Raw genomic sequence first — 19342 nt, 5'->3', positions numbered from 1 at the left:
GACTAGCAGCTAGGGGATACACTTTAAAATAAGGGGTCTACAATCTAAGACAGATGTGAGGAGAAATTTTTTTCTCTCGAAGTCTGTGAGCCGAGGGAACTCTCTTCTCCAGACAGTGGTGGATGCAGGGCCATTGAATATTTTTAAGGCTCAGTTAGGTTCTTAATTGACAAGAGATCAAAGGGTATAGGGGGTAGGAAGGAAAGTGGAGTTGAGGCCACAATCAGACCAGCTATGATCTTATTGAATGACGCAGCATGCTTGAGGAACTGAGTGGCCTACTCCTGCTCCTAATTTGTATGTTCGTTTGTTTCAGACTGTGGGGTGGGAGGCGGGGTGGGGGGGGGGGGTGGAGGTGGGGAGTGGGTGGCGTGTGTGTGGAACAGGGGGAAGTGTGCAGTTATAGCCTCAGAACTTGAGACCATTGCTCTTTTTAATATATAGGTCTTGGGTATACAGGGCATAATGTCAAAGTCTTCAGAAGACGTGAAATTTGGAATTAGAGTAAACAATGAGGATTGTAGCATATTTAAAGTGGACATGGATTGATGAAATAGACAGACGCGTAGCAGATAAAATTTAATGCAAGACTTATGAAGTGATTCATTTTGGTAAAAGGGGAAGAGGCAATATAAATTAAATGGTACAATTTTAAAGGTGGGTGCAGGAGCAGAAAGACTTGGGGTGTATATGCAAAAATCTTTGAAAATGGCAGAAAAAGATTAGTGGCTGTTAAAAAAGCGTCTGGGATTCTTGGCTTCATAAATAGAGACATGGGGTGAAATTTTATGGCAGCGGGATTTTATGTTTCCACCGAAGCCAATGAGGTTTAGAATGTCTCGCCATATTTTACGGTCCCGTTCCCACCGAAACAGGGCCGTAAAATTCTGCCCATAGAGTGTAAAAGCAATGAAGTTCTGCTAAATGGTTATAAATCAGTGTTTAGGCTCCAGCAGAGATATTGGACTGGATTTTTATCTTCGAGGCGGGTGGTGGGATTTGGGAAAATTCCTGGTTTTGCGCACTTGCCTTGGGGGACAAAGTGACTCAGGAGGCGTGATTTCCATTCTGAGTGAGGGGTGGGTGTGGGCTGGAGTTGGACCAGCTGATCCTTCTGAAACAGTTTGGAGGCAGAGGCGGGCTCTTCACGACTCAGGCCCTATATAAAGTGCCACCATGGAAGTCAGTCACCGTGAAAGGAAGGAAGGTGTGAAGAATTTGCAAGGCTGCGTGAGAGGAAGCTTCAGAGCGCTGTCTTGTGAGTAAAAGTTGGCCAACTGGTTATTAATGCTGCAAGAGAGAGCCCATCATGAGCCTTCCATTGGAATCTTTAAATTGTGAAGTTTGCCTGTTGTAAATGTCTAAGGAATGTCTGCACAGCTAGTCAATCATTGTTGGCAAAGATCCACCACATCCAACCACATAGATGTCTGCATCTTTGCAGCTGCAGCAGGTCATGACACTGTACAGCAAGTGAAATGAGTATTGCACCTCTAGGCTATCAGGATGCCACATGCAGATCCCTAATGCCCTGCCACATACCCTTTCACCTGTTACAAGGTAGTGTAGGCACCCAAAAGTGCCTCGCCCGTAACCTTTACATCAGCACACTTTCATTGCTGGCATGTATGACTCCAAGGGACTAGTCCAGCAGGGTCCTATAAGCTCTAGAACACACCATGACATTTTGGGGGTGCTTACACCCAAGCACAGTTCATCCAACCTATGATCAGAACCCCCACACAACATCAGTCTATGCACAACTCGAAATTATGGTTCCGGCATGTGATTGCACACAGGTTTTCAGTAGCCACGCAGAAAGAGAGAATCCATACTCATCCGTGTGCCTCCTTCATTGTCATGGCAGAATGAACCAGAGAAGCTAAGTTAGTAAGTCTCATGGAGTAGCTGCACCCAGGTTCTGCAAGCAGGAGATTGAAGGCCGAAGAGAAACCCTGCATCCCGCAGGTAGAAGGAACCCTCTGGCCATAATGAAGAGAGCCTGGCAGGCAATAGCAGCTGCAGTGAGCGCATCAGGCAAATCTGAAAGATCACGGATACAGTGCTGCAAGCGGTTCCACAACTTGCTACACTAAGGCAAGGTGAGCTGTTTGACAGAACCATATATTTATCTCTGGCTTGGGTGTCAGCTGACTGAGACATCAGAAGGGGCATAAATTGCACGTACTTCCCCATCAGCAAGGATGAACAAATGGACATGACGCTCTTGTATGTCCAAGCATTAATGAGGTAGCATCTGAATGCCCACTGTGACACATGGCCAAATTGATCAGGCTCATCCATGGATGCCAGATTCAATGACCTTAAATCTGTCTTTGTTGATTATTTGCAGGGGATGGCCAAGGAGATGGCCCAGATAGGGGGTCGGCGTGTAGACCTGAGGGTGATTAGGCCAGTGGAGGAGAGGGCAATGCAGATTGCACGTTTGCCTTCCCAGACCAGTGTAGGAGATGGCAAATTGCCCATAGCAGGTGCCAAAGGTGGTGTTATAAACACTTTGGAGCATGGTTTCATTGTTGGGGGTGATGGTTATTCAGCACGGGGGAGGTGGACTGAACACGATGGGAATTTGGCGCATTGTTGAGCAGGAAGAAAGCATTACGGGCCAAGAGCTCTGCCCAAATAGTTGTTGAGAATGACGTGTAACTGTATGCACTCTCACACTGACCAAGGCTTACAATAATTATCTCCTGCTGTGTCACACACAGATCCCATTGTTGCACACCCACCCTGCAGAGCCAGAGCTTGCCTCAGGTATCAGGAGGAGGAGGGGGAAGAGATGTCCGAGGAAGCACAGTCCCACCTGACCAGCCCACAATCCACGAACACAGATGCTAAGAACTGCGGAGGGATGTAGTGCGCATTTCGCGTCAGTTGCATGTGGTGAAGGTCACTACACCAGAGTGCAGGAGGAGGTGTCAGAGTCAGGGACATCTGTGCATAGTCCCCCTTGGAGGAGGGAGGGCGGTGATGTTAATGCTCAAGTTGACATAGGGGTAGGGCCTATGGGACACAGTACTTGGATCAGCAATGTCTGGTAGTGTTCCCCGAGGCAATGCAAGCTCATGCACAGCGAGTGGAGGAGCCCATCGTGGTGATGAGCACAACCTTGTCGCAGGGGATTAAGTGCATGAAATCCAATCATGACAGAATGGCCAATCTCATGGAGAGACACATGCAGCAGCACTCAGAGTGGATTTAAGAGCAACGTAACTCCATGAATAGAGTGCAAAGCTCACTCAGTAGCCTGGAGCAGTCTGTTCAGAGTATGAGCGTTGACCTCCATGGAATACATGAGGAGCTGTGCACCCATAACAAGGCGTTTTCGTTGCTGGCACAGCATTTGCTGGAATGGATCACTGCTGTGTCCCAGCAGGACACCACATCCAACCCTCCAGAAAGCCAACCCAGGGCTTACAGGGAAGAAAGAGGCTGCTGGGGGCAGTTCTGCAGCCTCATCTTCCATGGCTTACCTGTCCCCTCTGCCAAAGCCCTCATCTGTGGTACTTGATCCAGTGATCTCAGTTGCCCCTTCAGAATTGCATGTCCTGCAGTCTCAGGTAGGTCCCCAACAGGTCCCTGTATGAAGAGGCTGGCCGCATAGCTCCTCAATGCTTTACAGAGAGGTGAGCAGCCTGTCTCCACCTCCTCCGAGGCAACGACAGGGGCACCACATTAGAATGTTTGCAATTGTAAGGCACCATGATGATTCAGTCATTGATGGATGTGTAATATCTTACATTATTAAGTATAATTTTGTTCATTGGCCAAAATTTTATGTTGAATGAGCGGGCGCAAGCCCGACCCGAAATCACATGAAATAGTACGAGAAGATGTCGGGGTGCATCCTGACATCTTCCCACTCGCGCATGACGTTACAATCGGCAGACGCGTGCAGGAGTTGGAAGCACGGACGCCGACAATTAAGTGGTCAATTAAGCCCGTTAAGGAGGCAAGTATTTGAGATTTTATGTGGCCAGCCCGTGTGCTTTTACGGTTGGCTGATGGGCCAATCGGCCTTCACGTTTTCGCTTCATACTCGATCCTGGGTGGGATAAAATGTCCAGAATGAAATAAAATAAAAGAAGATATTTGAAGGTTGAGGTGTTATGAGTTCTGCTGTCAGTTGGTTGAATTTGCATCACAGAGAGAGTTTGCGGTATTTTTTTGTGCCAATTTCATTGGAACAATACTGCATCTCCCTGAGGCAGCCCCAAAGCAATTGTCAGCTATCAGGGAACTCATTGGAAACACCTGCCCGCACTTCTCATAGCGACCACCCTCTTCCCCGCAACCCCCCCCCCCAGCAGCACTGAGCCTCTTTAAGTGCGCATTTCACGGTGGCTGCCAGTTAATCGGCCAGCCAGCGTGAAATCGCGTTCGGGATTGGAAATCGTGGCTGCTTCCAGGTCCACCGATCAAGCGCAAAATTCGGGCCATTGTCTGTAAATACACCATTTAAATCAAAGGATGGATGCATTGGTCTATACTTGCTGTGTGGCACATACAATAATTAGGTAAACATAAAATTCATGTTCTTACCAGTGTTGCTGAAGATTGTAGCCAAAGTCCATCTCCCTTTCACAGGTATTTAAAAAGGAAAAGAGTAAGAAAAGTGAGTATTGGTCCCCTGGAGAGTGACAGTGGGGAGTTAATAGTAACTAATGAGGAAATGGCGGAAGAAATGAACAAATATTTTGCTTCTGTGTTCACAATAGAGTATACAAAAAACATTCCAGTAATAGCTGCAAATCAGGAGGTGAATGGGAGAAAGGAACTTGGCGAAATTGAAATCACTACGGAAAAGGTACTGAGCAAATTGATGGAGCTGCAGGCTGGCAAATCTCTGGGTCCCGATGGATTACATCCTAGGGTCTTAAAAGATGTGGCTAATAGGTATTTGATGCGGTGGTGTTAATTTCCCAAAATTTGCTAGATTCTGGAAAGGTTCTGTCAAATTGGAAAGTAGCAAGTATAACCCTTCTGTTCGAGAAGGGAGAAACAGGAAATTATAGGTCAGTTAGCTTGACATCTGTCATGGGGAAGTTATTAGAATCGATCATTAAGGAGGTTATAGCTAGGCACTTAGAAGAGCTCAAAGCAATAGGGAAGAGTCAGCATGGTTTTGTGAAAGGAAGATTATGTTTAATCAATTTATTGGAGTTTTTTGAAGGAGTAATCTAACTGGGATCTGTTTCTGGGCAGAATCGTCCCAGATTTGCATTTGCAATGGTGGCTTCTCATGCTATATTATCCCAAACGCGTTGCATTAATTAAGCATTCCCAGGAGACGTGCCATTTCCATGGCGGGCGGGCTCTCATTTGCCCGCCACGTCATCACCTCGCCACTTCATCACGCCAGTGCCACATTTAAAGTACAACTGTGTGCACAGCTCTCAGTGCTTCCAGTCCAGGCCTACCACACAGAAGACAGGATGGCCCTGAAAGGCAAAAAGACTGCAACCGCCCGCTGCAGTGACACATTCCTCGAGCGCCTTTTGAATGCCGTAGAGGCCCGCCGTGATGTCCTCTACCCCTGCTCTGACTGCAGGATGGGCAACAGCACTACCAATCCAGCATGGAAGGCGGTGGCAGGGGTGGTCAGTGCCAACGGCCTGCAAAAGAGTCCATCTGAGCTGACCTGCATCTCTGCCCACCCAATGATCACATTCCCATTCAGCACCTGATCTCGCCCACCATGACTCTCGTTTCACTTTCGATTTAGACAGCATGGTCCTGATTTGATTTTTTTGTGCGCTTCCCCATCTTTTCCCCTCCCCTAGTCATCCATTTCCTTTCTTCCATCACTGCTGACCTCCCTGGCATCACTTTACAACCCCCCTCTGTGACCTACCAGCCACAACCCTTTTCCTTCGGGGATGTCCAGGTGAAAGTGCACGTTCCCTTCCTTCCCGAAAATACCACCCCCATCCACATTCACCTCCCCGACTTCCTCCTTCCCACTCCCAGGGTCTGTGTCTGCCTCTGAGTGGCCACCAAACACCCTCGCCATCCCTTCTACCACTACCGTCGAACCCTCACTCTCCCACTTTACCCCTTCACTCTGCTCTTGGTCATTCTCACCATTCCCTTGTTCCATGCCTACCCTCAGTTCGCTCCCCAGGAGGCAGTCATGGACTCATCTGAGCCCTCCCTTGCAAGTTCACCTGGACATCCCTCCACTCTGGACCCCTTGCCCTCTCCAGACCCCTTCCCCCCCCCTTGGAAAACCTGCCCCCCCTTTAGAACTCCTTCCTCCCCCTGGGCTCTTTTGCCTTGCTTAGTCCTTCCCTCTTCCTGACTCTTTTAGACACCCTTATTTCTTCCTCCATCCTTACATCTTCCTCCACCCTTAGTCTTTCCCCCTTCCTGACTCCTTCCTCCACCCTTACCTCTTCCTACAGCCTTACTCCCTCCCCTCTCTGCACTCATTCCTCCCCCCCGGAATCGCTCCCCTCTCCGCACTCCTTCTTGTCCCCCGGACTCCTTCCCTTACACCTTTCACCTCCCCTTAAATCTACCTCACCTGCTGCTGCCTTCTTCCCTGTTACTCCCCCCCCCCCCCACCCCGGTACTCCCTCCCCTCTCCCACCCTCCCTGCCAACACTTTCATTCACCCCCTCCCAACCTCATCCCATCTTTATAGCTTCATTCCCCCCCCCCCCCGCAACCTCACTCCATCCTGACACCTTAATTCTCCTCCACCCAATCTCACCCCATCCTGACACTTCTTCCTTCCCAGTCGATCCTAGACCTTCCTCTCCTACCCCTGGTACATCTTCCTCTCCCAAACACAGCTGGACCTTCCTCTCCACCCCCTCGACCGTCATCCGTTGTGAGCAGACCCTCAGTTGGACTTTCCAACTTTCGTAGGCTGCTTCACAGCAAAGCCATGTCCTTGAGAATCCACCCAGCATGTCATGGATGTTCCTCCAGTGTGCAGTTGCTGTTGGGCTCCAGCATCTTCTGCTCCTTGGATGTCCGTGATGTGAGCTAGGCCCTGGCGGTAAGTCCCGACTTCTGCATGTCACATTTGTCAAGACGTGTTCTGCACCGGCGTGTTTTCCCGCCGATGTGGACGGACGATCCAGTGCGTGGGTTGGGGGGTGGATAAGTCCGGCGGGCTAGCCTTATAATGATATGCAGATCTATTACAATGAGGGTCCCAACGTCCCATAGCGGGAAACACAACCCGCCATCGATGGGCTGAGCAGACAATTGTAAACTGGTTTCACGACATTGTGAAAATGATTTCTGGCCTTCTTGCCATATTGTCTGCTTATGCCGCTGAGCATGCCCGACACCAGCGGGCATGGAAAATTCCACCCTCTGTCCGTTTTGTCTTGTGGGCTGGCAAACTGCCTCAAACTGACTGCCTCAAGAAGAGTTGTTCACTGACCCTTGAACTATTCTGGTGACCTATCAAAACACTCCCACCCTTGTTACTAGGTAGGAACCAATGTAACAAAGATTGGAACATCCTATACCTTAAAATGTTACAATCTCCACAGGCAGCTAATTTAGCACCCAGGGACACAAAGATCAATGATTTCATGACAAATTGGAGAAATATTTTACGTGGAAAAATTTGCAGGGCTATGGTGAAGAGCATGGCAGTGTGATTATTTGGGTAGCTCTTACAAGAGGTTGGCACCGGGCATGATGGACTAAAAGTCCCCTTCTGTGTTGTATCGTTCTATGACTGAGGGATGCCAGGTGGGTTAGGCTGCAGGAGCAGAGCTCTAAGCCCGCCTACCAGTATCCACACAGTTGCAGAGTTTAACAACCTACTTTGGCAGGCCATTAGTGCAGGTGAAGGTAAGAAAGAAGCTGGAACTGCAGACCTGATGCTACAAATAAGATGTGTGAATATCTAGCTTACCGTAACATTGGATGCTTTCTCAGAAACACTTCAATCACTTCAAGGGAGAAGTTTTCTCCTTTCTCCTCTTAAAGGGAACAACGCCTGCTGGTGTAAGGTTCCACAGACTGTGGCGGCACACTGGAATCTCATACAAGGGGCCCTTAGTATGTTAGCCTGTATGGTGAATGCCATCAGACTATTTTCCCATTGGGGACTTAAAGCTGACCGCAAACCTGCCTACATTGAATTCATACATGTGCACACTTCCTGTCAAACTCATTGGTTGGCAGTCAAGAGAAAAAACCCTTGGTTTGTTTCTTCACTCTCCTGGACCTACAGGGCTGAAATTTTCTCCCATTGGCAGGTTAACGGTGGAGCAGTATACTGTGAATTTGCTGCTCACCCACCACAGTTTCCTTCCAGCCTTCCATTCGCCATGCAAGGTTGATCTGGAGTTGCAGCATGCACCTGATAGTTTTACAACAACTTGCATTTAAATGGCGTCTTTAATGTTGTACTTCATTGGAGCCCAATCCAATAAAATTTGACACTGAGCCACATAAGGAAATATTAGATGACCAAAAGCTTGGTCAAAGAAGCATTTTTTAAGGAGTGTCTTAAAGGAATAGAGTTGGAGGGAGTGAAATACCATCCTGGCATGCCCTTTAAATGGCTGCAGCCTGCTGAAAAGCAGCAACGCTTTTCCAAACGGAGGAAGAAGAAGAACAGCAATGTTTGAATATGTAGAAACATTCCAGGAAGTGGGAAGGTGTTCAGCATCTGGAAGGGCTCCCAGAATCTCAGGTGTATTTCTGGCAAAAGTGAGATACCAACTGCTTGGCACTGAGAGCAAGAAGCCCCATAAGAGACAGGTGCACACCATGTGAAGGGAGGTGGCAGAAGCAGTCACTGCAATTTGCAGCACCCCAGGAACTTCCATTCAGTGCAGGACAGGCTTCCATGACCTCATGACACTGGGCACACTAAGTCAAGATACTGCTGCCAATGCTTCAAGCCTTCTTTGATGTCAGTACTAGAGGAATCTTCAGAAATGGGCCAATCACCCCTGTCTCTGCAAGAGAAACCAGGATCCTCTGTGACAGCTATGTCCCAGAGATATCTCAGTGCTCCAGGGCTTTACTGGACTGCCCAAGGGTGACCAACTGTCTTGTATTTTAAGGGATTGTTCCGTATTTTGGTCATTTGTCCCGCGGCCCTTTGTCCTGTATTTCTAGGACACCCTGTAGGAGACTGATCCTGGGAATCTCCAGGTTGAGTTTGAGTGGGACTGCAAGTGAGTGAGTTGGCCAGAGTTGAGATGATAATGTTGTGACTCAACAAGATAAGTTGTAAGTTTTAGTTGATTTTAAACCCGCAGCAACCTCACCACCTCACTGTGTTATTACATTATCAAAACCTTCCCTTCCCATGTTGAAAACCACAACCCCTGCTCTCATGTTTACCACATTGCCCCCTCAGGGACCCCGCTCTCATGGTCATCAGCACACAATCACCACCAACCCCCTACCCCTATCCCATGGTCGAAGTGTCCATTATTTTATTTCGTAAGAGTTGGTCTCTGTCTCCCATCTCTTAATTTCACTTCACACCACATTGTTTATTAAGTGTCTCAGCCGTTGGAGAAGCTCAAAGGTGGCATTTTCTTTAAATCTAGATAATTTCTGTAATTGAAGTTTTATGTGAATTGAATTACACAATAGTTTTTCAAGTGGACAGCCCTGTAAACTTTGAGGCTGGGTTTAAACTTGGGACCTAGGAATTGGTTTGGACCTGAATTAGTGCCCACTTTTATGTGGATGCAAAATTGAAAATGCCCCATTACAAGCATGTGAACTTCCTGCTAATTTTTCTTTATGTATTGTACCTGGGAGCAGTGGAAATGGTCTTCCCAGCAGTGCAAAATTGGCTCATAGTGAATGGGCAGCTAATTTTTCACTGCGTCATTTTCTACTTTCCAGTCAATTTGGAAACTATTCCCAAGATTTCAAACCAGGTAAAAGCGACAGTGCGACTGGGAAATGGGTCTCCAACAAGAGTTTGAACAATTATTCTGTGACCTTCAGTGGAAAGATCATCAGGTGCAGTGAAAATCGGTTACCAATTTGCTACAAGCCCATTTTGCCCAATTTCACCCTTTACTCTAGGCACATGACCAAACCAATATTTTTCAAAGCTTACTGACAAGTTGTAACAATAACTGATTTTATATAGTATAAATTGGATTATTGTAGTATTTTTGCCTCTGTGTTTTTGTCTATGTGTAAATCTGGATAGTAGGTTTGACCTATACATGCTGTTTTAGTGGAGTGATGTTTTCTGCTATGTCAGGTAACAGGACAACAGTATCCTACTCTCCAGAGAACAATCAGCTATGTTTTGGGGTTATTTATTAGACCTGGACTATAGTAATCCAAACCTGGCAGAAAATGAAAAAACTGGTTTCATTTCATTGGCGATTTGACCTGTCCATGGAAACAGTTCTCGAAACATTTACATCACCAAGGTTATCAGGAAAAGTCCAAATTGTAAGTAGGAGCTCTTGGCTGAAAAACCAAGCTTTGTTGTAATCAAAATCAGATCTAAAGTGGGATGTGGCTGCCTAAGCATTCCAATCTCACTGGCACTAAGCTAGGCACAGTGATCAAACACTATCAGTGTCCTTCCCCCTGCTGCTCCTTGTCAAGGACTCCATCATGAAACAAGCTCAACTGTTAAGGCTGAAGCAGAAGGAGAGGCAGCCTAAGGCTCTCCTTCTGCAAAATTTCAAACTTAATTAGTGGGAGATATCTAGCAGTTCAAGTGAAATATGGTGATATCTATGTCGTTTATTGGAATACAGGCTCCACAGTGAACACCATTACACAGGGTTCCTTCTTTGACTCCAATAACCTTGGAATATGCAATTAGTTGCAGCTGATGATCCTTATAAAGAGTACTTAAACATTGATGCAGAAATTATGCCTGTAAGGGACCTGGTTGCAATTTAGAAGATGGGAGTTCCCATGCTAGGACAACAAAGGAGTACCTGGAGCCCTCAGGATGAGCATATGAAAGCTCACTGAATAATTTGTTGAAGTCTGAGCTCATTTCTTTGATGAGACACATCAAAGGAAAATTAATTTTTTGTCAGGCAAAGGTAAGGGGAGCTAAATTGGATAGTCCCGAAAACTGGTGCAGGGATTCTGATGAACCCGCACTGGTTGATTGAAATGCGGGCAGCACGCCAATTTCTTTTCCAATACCCAAGAGGTGCAACTTGGCCAGGCAGTGGGGGAATATCAAGAAAATAGTGAAGATGGAGACAGAGCACAATCACTTGTTTTCACATTCGCAGCCACCAACTCCGATACTGACACTGTGGAAATACTGCAGGATAGATTAGAAGCAGGATCTGCAGATAAGAACATAAGAAATGGGAGCAGGAGTAGGCCATTTGGCCTCTCAAGCCTGCCCTGCCATTCAATAACATCATGGCTGATCTGCCCCAGGCCTCAACTCTTCTTTTGTGCCAGCTCCTCATAGCCCTCAACTCCCCGATATTTCAAAAATCTTATCTACTTCCTCTTTAAATACTTTCAGTGATCTAGCCTCCACAACTCTCTGGGTAGAGAATTCCAGACATTCACTACCCTCTGAGAGAAGAAATTCCTTTGCATCTCAGTTTTAAATGAGTGTCCCCTTACTCTGTAACTATGTCCCCTAGTCCAAGATTCCCCCACTAGTGGAAACATCTTCTCAACATCTACCCTGTCAAGCCCCCTCTGAATCTTGTACGTTTCAATAAGATCACCCCTCATTCTTCTAAACTCTAATGAATAAAGGCCTAACTTGTTTAGCCACTCTTGATAAGTCAACCCCCTTCATCCCAGGAATCAGCCTAGTGAATCTCTTTTGAACTGCCTCCTATGCCAGTATATCCTTTCTTAAATACAGGGACCAAAACTGTACACAGTACTACAGGTGCGGCCTCACCAACACACTATACAGTTGTAACAAGATTTCCCTATTTTTAAACTCCAGTCCCCTGTACCAATACAGGCCAAAATTCCATTTGCCTTCTTTATTACTTGCTGCACCTGCATGCTAACTTTTAGTGTTTCATGCACAAGAACATGCAGATCCCACTGTGCTGCATTTTTTTGGAGTCTCTCTCCATTTAAATAATAGTCTGCCTTTTGATTCTTCCTACCAAAGTGCATGACCTCACAATTTCCTACATTAAACTCCATCTGCCAAGTTTTTGCCCACTCACTCAAGGAATCTACACGGGGATATAGATAGGTTATGTTCTCATCACAACATGCCCTCCCACCTATTTTTGTATCATCAGCAAATTTAGATACATTACATTCTGCCCCCTCCTCCAAGCCATTAGTATAGATAGTAAATAATTGAGGCCCTAGGACTGCTCCTTGTGGCACTCCACTAGTTATGACTTTCCAACCTGAAAAATCTTGACTCTCTGTCTTCTGTGTGTTAACCAATCCTCAATCCATGCTAATACATTACCCCCAATACCTGACATTTGTGCGGGTTCTCCTATTGGCCTTCCCATCTTCCTGTTCTTTCCACTGTCCTTAATTGGACCACGAATGTGGAGGTGGCCTGCTAATTGGCCATCTCTGGAAGACCACCTTTGCCGGCATGCTGCTGACCCAAGCAGGGTTGGAACCCACAAATGGTCCCAATGCCTGAAACTTTTACAATTGCAGACAATTCCACTCTATGCCACCTTCAAAGATTTCTGTATGCAAATTCATAGGTCTCTCTGTTTCTGCACCCACTGCAGTAGCAAGTCTACTGTCAAAAGCTCCTATCTTGTGCAATAACCTTTTATGTGGCACTTATCGAATGCCTTCTGGAAATCCAAATACACCACATCTACGTGTTCCCCTTTATCAATTCTGCTTGTTATATCCTCAAAAACTCAAGCAAATTTGTCAAACATGATTTCCCTTTCACAAAACCATGTTGACTTTGTTTGATTGCATTAAGCTTTTCTAAATGTTCTGCTATTTCTTCCTTAATAATGGACTCTAGCATTTTCCCAATGACAGATGTTAGGCTGACTGGCCTATAGTTTCCTGCTTTTTGTCTCCCTCCCTTCTTGAACAGAGGCGTCAAGAAGGTTTTCCAATTCGCTGGGACCCTCCTGGAATCCAGTGAGGTCTGGAATATTTTGACCAATGCCTCCGCTATCTCTGCAGCCACTTGCTTTAAAACCCTTGGATGCAGGCCATCAGGTCCTGGTGACTTGTCTGCCTTTATGGACTGAATTGCGTGCACGCAGCAGAGGCTTCGGCAATGGCCCCAGAAGCAGGTGCCATTGTCAACTGGGAGAACTGCAGCTGGCTGAGCACAATCATGCAGCAGCTGGCCAATTAATGCCCTGGAGGTGCAGGGTCTGTCCATGCTGTTGGAGGGATAGACCATGAGGCACCAAACTTGGCATCACCTGATGTGTAGGCAGCTGCTTCCACCACCTAAAGACCTGCCAGACCTGCATTCTATCCAGCCTTGTGTGCTCCAAAGGAGCAGCAGCCCTCCAGAATGGGCACTTACTCCAGAGTGAAACTCTCCAACCTGAAGGTTCCTGGGACCCCAGAGCTGAGCAGTGAAGAATCTTAGAGCCCCAGAGGTTAAGCAGTGTATAATCCAGGAACTCCAGAAGCTGACCAATGTTCTAACTGGGTGCATTGCCACAATTGGTCAATGACCTCCTTCGCTCTGCCAGAGTGAGTCCTCCATACTGCTCTCCTCTTTGGGGCTTGCATGTGGGAAGTGGGCTTCCGCTTTCTTCATCAATTCTATTTTGGAATAACATATGCATTGTTTCAAGTCTATATTGTCTATATTAGGGATCTGATCCTTCATTATCTTAATGCAGTTTAAGTAATTGATGTCAAACACCCTTTAGATTTTGACAGTAGACTTGCCATTGCAGCGGATGCAGAAACAGACAAACCTGTGAATTTGCATACAGAAATCTTTGAAGGTGGCATAGAGTGGAATCGTCTGCAATTGTAAAAGTTTCAGGCATTGGGACCATTTCCGGGTTCCCACCCTGCTTGGCTCAGCAGCATCCCGGGAGGGGAGGTCTTCCAGAGATGGCCAATTAGCAGGCCACCTCCACATTCCGTGGTCCAGTTAAGGACAGTGGAAAGAACAGGGAGATGGGAAGGCCAACAGAAGAACCCGCAGGAATGTCCGGATGGCAGGCCCACGAGGAGAGGTGAGTGCTCTTGAACAAGAGGGAGACATTCAGGGTGCCTCAAAATGGAAGTGCTCACAAAAGGCTCCAAACTGGGGAATCTCTCCACAAGAATGTCTGCGATCACGACTGGACCTCTTTGAGCCTTGTGGCTCCCTGATACCAGCATTTTAATTAGTATCCAATTCCCATTCACCTCCCGCTAAGAGACTGTCTCCAAGGTGTTGCTGGCCTCCCAACACAGGGGGGAGGCCCATGCAATGCTGGGAAAATTCCAGTACTGTCAGAAAATGATTGAGGCCTTAACTCTATTGATTGTCTGCATGCATCCAAGGACTGGTTTGCTGATTCCAGTGGCAGCTGGGAAAATCCCTCAGAGGCAGAATCACATTAGTGAGCCATACCAATGAGGTTTTATGGAACTTTCCTAGCTTCTTCCACCTCCAAAGCCGTCTCTACGAGGTTAGGAAGATCCTGCCCATAGAGTGCAAAAGCAAGAAAGTTTGGCTAAAAGCTTTATAAATCACTGGTTAGGTGAGAAGCAGCATCAATTCTTTTGTTTAATTTTCTAATAGCTGAGAAACTCTATCTGTGAGGGAGAGTGACATTTTCGTGGTGTTGAGGTCTTCTGATTCATTGTCCATGTAGGGAGGGGAAATATTAATAGTTTTTTGATAAAGTTAAGCTGGGCAGTAATCTGGTAATCTAAATGGAATATAGCTGGTATTGTACTGTTCATCACCCCTTATTCCAGGAGCACAACAACAGATGTGTGCACAAGCCTTTCATTTGGATGAGAACAGACTCCAAACAAGGTTTAACAATTGCTTGTAAATGTTGCACCTGCAAGTACACATCTCTTCCAGTGAGAGGAGTTTTCAGTTCTAATTGAGGAGTAACTCACAGGCAAAAAACAGCCTAGTTCTGAGCTAAACTAATTAGGTTGTTCTTCACTGCTTAGCATTAGTGAGCTATTCAAACAGGATAATCATGCACATAAACCATTATATTACCCATGCAGCTTAATGCAATGCCTCATAAAACTGAAAAGGAGACAGGGGAACAAAGAAGGTGATTTTCAGTTTCATGTTTATTCAGGGAAGAAGGTGGAATGGAGAAGCAAGTTTGAGCCTCAAGTTCTCCAAAGCAGTAATCATTCTTTAAACAAAGAACATTTTAAAAAGTAAATGGGGAAAAAAGTAAATGATAGGGAGATATGAAAATACTAGGCCCTTAAATTACCATGCAGAGATCAGAAGTGATGAAAGATCACTGACCTGAAACTTAAGTCTGTTTCTCTCCCTAGAGATGCTTTCAGGCCTGCTGAGTATTTCCAGTATTTGCTATTTTTAAATTAGAACCGGGTTTAAGTTGTTACAAAACGCCAGAGAACACTTAATAACAAAACTAGTGGGTCTCCCTTGCTCACAGGTGGTCTGGATTCTATTCTAGTTGCTAAAATGTAGCTGCGCTTAACTTGTCCTGTCCATTTTTGGTTATTGTTAAAGTAATTCTTGTGGGAAAGTGATCTAATTAGGCAAATCCAGGTAATAGTAGCTACAGGTAAATTAGGGTAATTTAGAGATTAATCGTACTTGCTTCTAAATTTCTGCTCACAGGTCAGAAAAATCCATCACAAACTGATAGGCTATTTAAAAAAAATGAGAGAGATTAGCATATGACATCTGAAACTTGATGGATCCACACTGGATGCAAGACATAACCACACAAACACAAACACACTTTTTTGTTTGCTCCATCACTGTTTCACTAATGAAGCTGAGTTACATTGTGAGTAGCATGGCAGTCATAGTTCTATTGCATTTTAATTTTCTTTCCCCTTAATTAACTTTACTACATCTTCAGTCTAATATTATTACCAGCAGTTGAATTTACTAATATCACATTGTCATCATGTCATATAATGTCCAATTTTCCTTGAAAAAAATAGGACTAGATATTAACTGTTGGGTAACTGAATGGTAGGGCGGTATTTAATGGAGGTGATGGGGGCCTTGCCCACTGACTGGAGAGCCCGTGAGAGCCCTGCGTCACCTCCTTTCGGGAAGGCTCACCAAATTAAATGCCACTTAACGGGACAGCGGCAGGCCTTCCCTGCGACCAAGGACCCCGGGGCCAGAATCCCACTGGCCTAGAGCAGCCAGCAAATCAGAGGGCAGCAGCAGTCCATTGCTTGGCAGCGCCCACCCGAGGCCCAGGCTCGCCCAGGGACCCAGGCCACAGCTGAGTGATGTTGGGATGGGGTTCGTGTTGGAGGGGCTTGACAGGAAGGGCAGGGGGCTTGCTCTCAGTGGGCAGCTCCCCCCCCCCACTTCCCGAATCTGGGTTCCTTGATCAGGCACTGAGTGCCTTTGAATGAAGGCCCAACCCTACAGGGTTGCTTTTAGGGCTTCCTGCATGGCTAGTCCCCTGCCTGCTGCTGAGTGAATAGCATCAGTGGTAGAATGGGGGCTCTAAGTGCGCATTAATTATCCACTTAAGATTCTCAATTGATGCAAGGCGGGAAGGCCGTCCATGAGCTTTCGTACCCTGGACTAACCAGTGCAGAGGTGGGAAGTCAGTGGGATCCCCACCCACCACCCTTCTGCCCAATTAAATGCCTCCCATCACCAAACTCGCCTCAGGGATTCCACCCGTAGTGTGTACTAGCTGGTTGCTGAATCTGCCACAGGAGGCCCGGTCCATTTTGAGTCTGGGTCTCATTATGATGCCACTGGTGAGCTGAGGTAATCAAATGGACACTCCACTGTATCTTGTTGGCTGCAGGATAGGACAATATCAGATAGCCTAGAAACTGACCTGGCTAGCAGGACGATAGGCCTGAGTTGGTGGGCGTGCTGTGAAGGGGCAAGGGTGAGGGGAAACCAGAACTCTAGCCAACCACATTATTATTGTGGAACATGGAGAAGTACTCTTGGTCCTCTTGGCCTCTCCTGCTGTACTGTTATTTAACACTGGGCAGAGTGTGCATGTCATAGGCTGTGCCCTGTTGTCTATCAAAATTGCCGTCAGGATCCTACATACTTCGTAGGTCCACCAATCTGCATATTAAAAGGTGCTACTGCTTGAAACATGTGGATGCTGTAGCCATCCAGAGTAAGGCCTCTTGAGCATAAAGGAGCTGGAGTACCAGCATAAACGGAGTGATAAGCCATTTTAGCCTACTACTGCCCTGTTTATGCCCAGCAGCCACAATTTAAAATCTGTCCCATAGTATTTTGCAATAGGACCAATCAATTTGGGGTATTTTTTTGACTTTGTGTAATAGTACAAAATAGGTGATAGTGAATTGGCATCCCTTGTTATATCTATCCCGAATTGACTTCAGTTGAAATAAAGATCAGAAGACATGTAAAACGGACTGCCAATTCACTATTACCCTTTTAACACTATCACACAAAGTCAAGATCTATCCCATTGTATAGGTTTACCAAATTCTTTTGGTTATGATTAACAAAAAAATGGCACTATCCATTATGTACAATCAATCGTAATTATTCACAACTGATTAATGGTCCTTTTGGTGCAGATCCCTTTTTATGTTAATTGTGACAGTTATAATTTTCTTTTTCTTTAGCATTACACAATGACTCATGTCAATATATCAGACCAGACATCAGGGACTGCCCGGCAAGTCAAAGAAGGCTCAAAAGGCAAACTGCGAGATCTATGCCGACCCCATGGTCTCTCCATCTCAGGAAATAGGCCTTACTTTCAGAGAGTTCGCTGTCAAAAGTTTGGCCTCAACCCTAAAGCTATGATTCCAGTTAAAAAACCTGCTGCCAAAAAGGTTGTTGCTCTTAGTACAACTGCCCATGAAAGCTCCTGCTGTATTCCTGGATGCCCAAATCGTCATGGCAGGGACAATCATGTACGGTGGTTCGCTGTTATTCGAGAATCAGAAGCACACACAGCATCTTTGATGAGAGCTATACGTTTCACTAATCCAGGGTGGACACCAACATTTCATTCTAAAATATGTGGTCAACATTTCTTTTCGGGGCAGATCTCATTTGTCCCAGGGTCTCCTGACTATGTTCCTCACTTAAATATGAGTCCCACTTTTAGAATCATTACCAAGGCCAGAAGTACAGAAACTGAATGCAGAGGCAACCCTGATTCAGTTTCAATCAACAGCAAAGACCCATCCATTTGCGACTCAGTAAGTGAAGACAAAATTGTGAATCCACCGAATACTGAGGTACAAAACTTCAAGAGCCTTCACCTGCATTCTGCTCTGAAAACAAGAAACAAGGTACTGTATTCTTCTATTGTCATTTAGTACTCCACATTAATCCCACTCTTGAACTCTAGTAGTTTTCAGTCTTGTTCCTACATGAAATCAGCAGGCAAAAGAATAGATGAACCAATTCTGGTGGTTGGGGGAGGGGACATGCGGTTCCAGATTTAATGGGGCTTGCAAGAGTGGGAAACGTGACGGGCAGGGTGACTTAATTAGGCAGGGCCTTAAATTTCACTTTCCCCATGGCTGCTTCAGATTTAGAGATTAACTCAGCAGCATGTTTGTGGTGGGTGAGGCCTCATGCCATCCTTTGGCGGGTTCCTACCTGTAATACATTTGCATGCATGAATAATCATTGTATTTAACCGTTTTGCAATCACGTCCTACCTTCACGATAAAGTACCTAAGAATCTTGTGACACTCGGCTCACATTCGTTTAAAGATGGCATACAGTAGTTGACTCTATGCAGTTGTTTCTGAGGTCAGCCACTTTCCTTGTTGAACCCTGTGGCACAAGGGAGGGGGCAGGAGAATGGCAGCGTGCTTGGAGGCTTGGAACCAAGAAGGGTGAGTCAGTGATTGTGGTGGGGTGTGGTGGGGAGTGCATGGGATGGCTGTGGAAAGGGGCCAGGAACATGGAGGAGTAGAAGAGGGATCCAAGGGCGGTGTCGGGGGTATGGAGGAGTGGAAGTGGAAAGAACCTGGCATCCTAGGTGTGGTGGGGGGGTCAGTAAAAGTAAGAAAATGAGGGGCCTTAAGGGTGTCAGTACTGTCCACATGTGGGGCTATCTCAGGGTGTTGGCTGGCAAAGTCCTCCCAAGGCTTTGAGTTCACCTACAATATTTCAATTATCTCCGCTGACAGTGATCTCGGATAATGTCTTTTACAATGCATGAAAGGGAGGACCAGCTGAACTTGCAAGTTCAGTCATGTCCCACTAAGTGGCGAGTACAACACTGGA

The 19342-nt window shown here is 46.2% G+C and overlaps 1 protein-coding gene across 1 annotated transcript in view; it reads left to right on the top strand.

Moving 5' to 3' along the window:
* The window catches only part of LOC144695903 (uncharacterized), a 45456-nt gene extending 26680 nt beyond the window's left edge, over positions 1–18776 (top strand). Inside the window, exon 3 of the mRNA XM_078566990.1 lies at positions 17716–18776. Within this exon, the coding sequence (XP_078423116.1) occupies positions 17716–18420 (705 nt within the window). The 3' untranslated portion in view covers positions 18421–18776. The remainder of the gene's footprint in view (positions 1–17715) is intronic.
* The last annotated feature ends 566 nt before the right edge of the window (positions 18777–19342 follow it).

This window comes from Cetorhinus maximus, chromosome 21, assembly GCF_964194155.1.
Source record: "Cetorhinus maximus chromosome 21, sCetMax3.hap1.1, whole genome shotgun sequence".
In the NCBI taxonomy this organism is placed as follows: domain Eukaryota; kingdom Metazoa; phylum Chordata; class Chondrichthyes; order Lamniformes; family Cetorhinidae; genus Cetorhinus; species Cetorhinus maximus.
The sequence above is the reverse complement of the archived record's forward strand: the minus strand, read 5'-3'. Positions and strand labels throughout refer to the sequence as shown.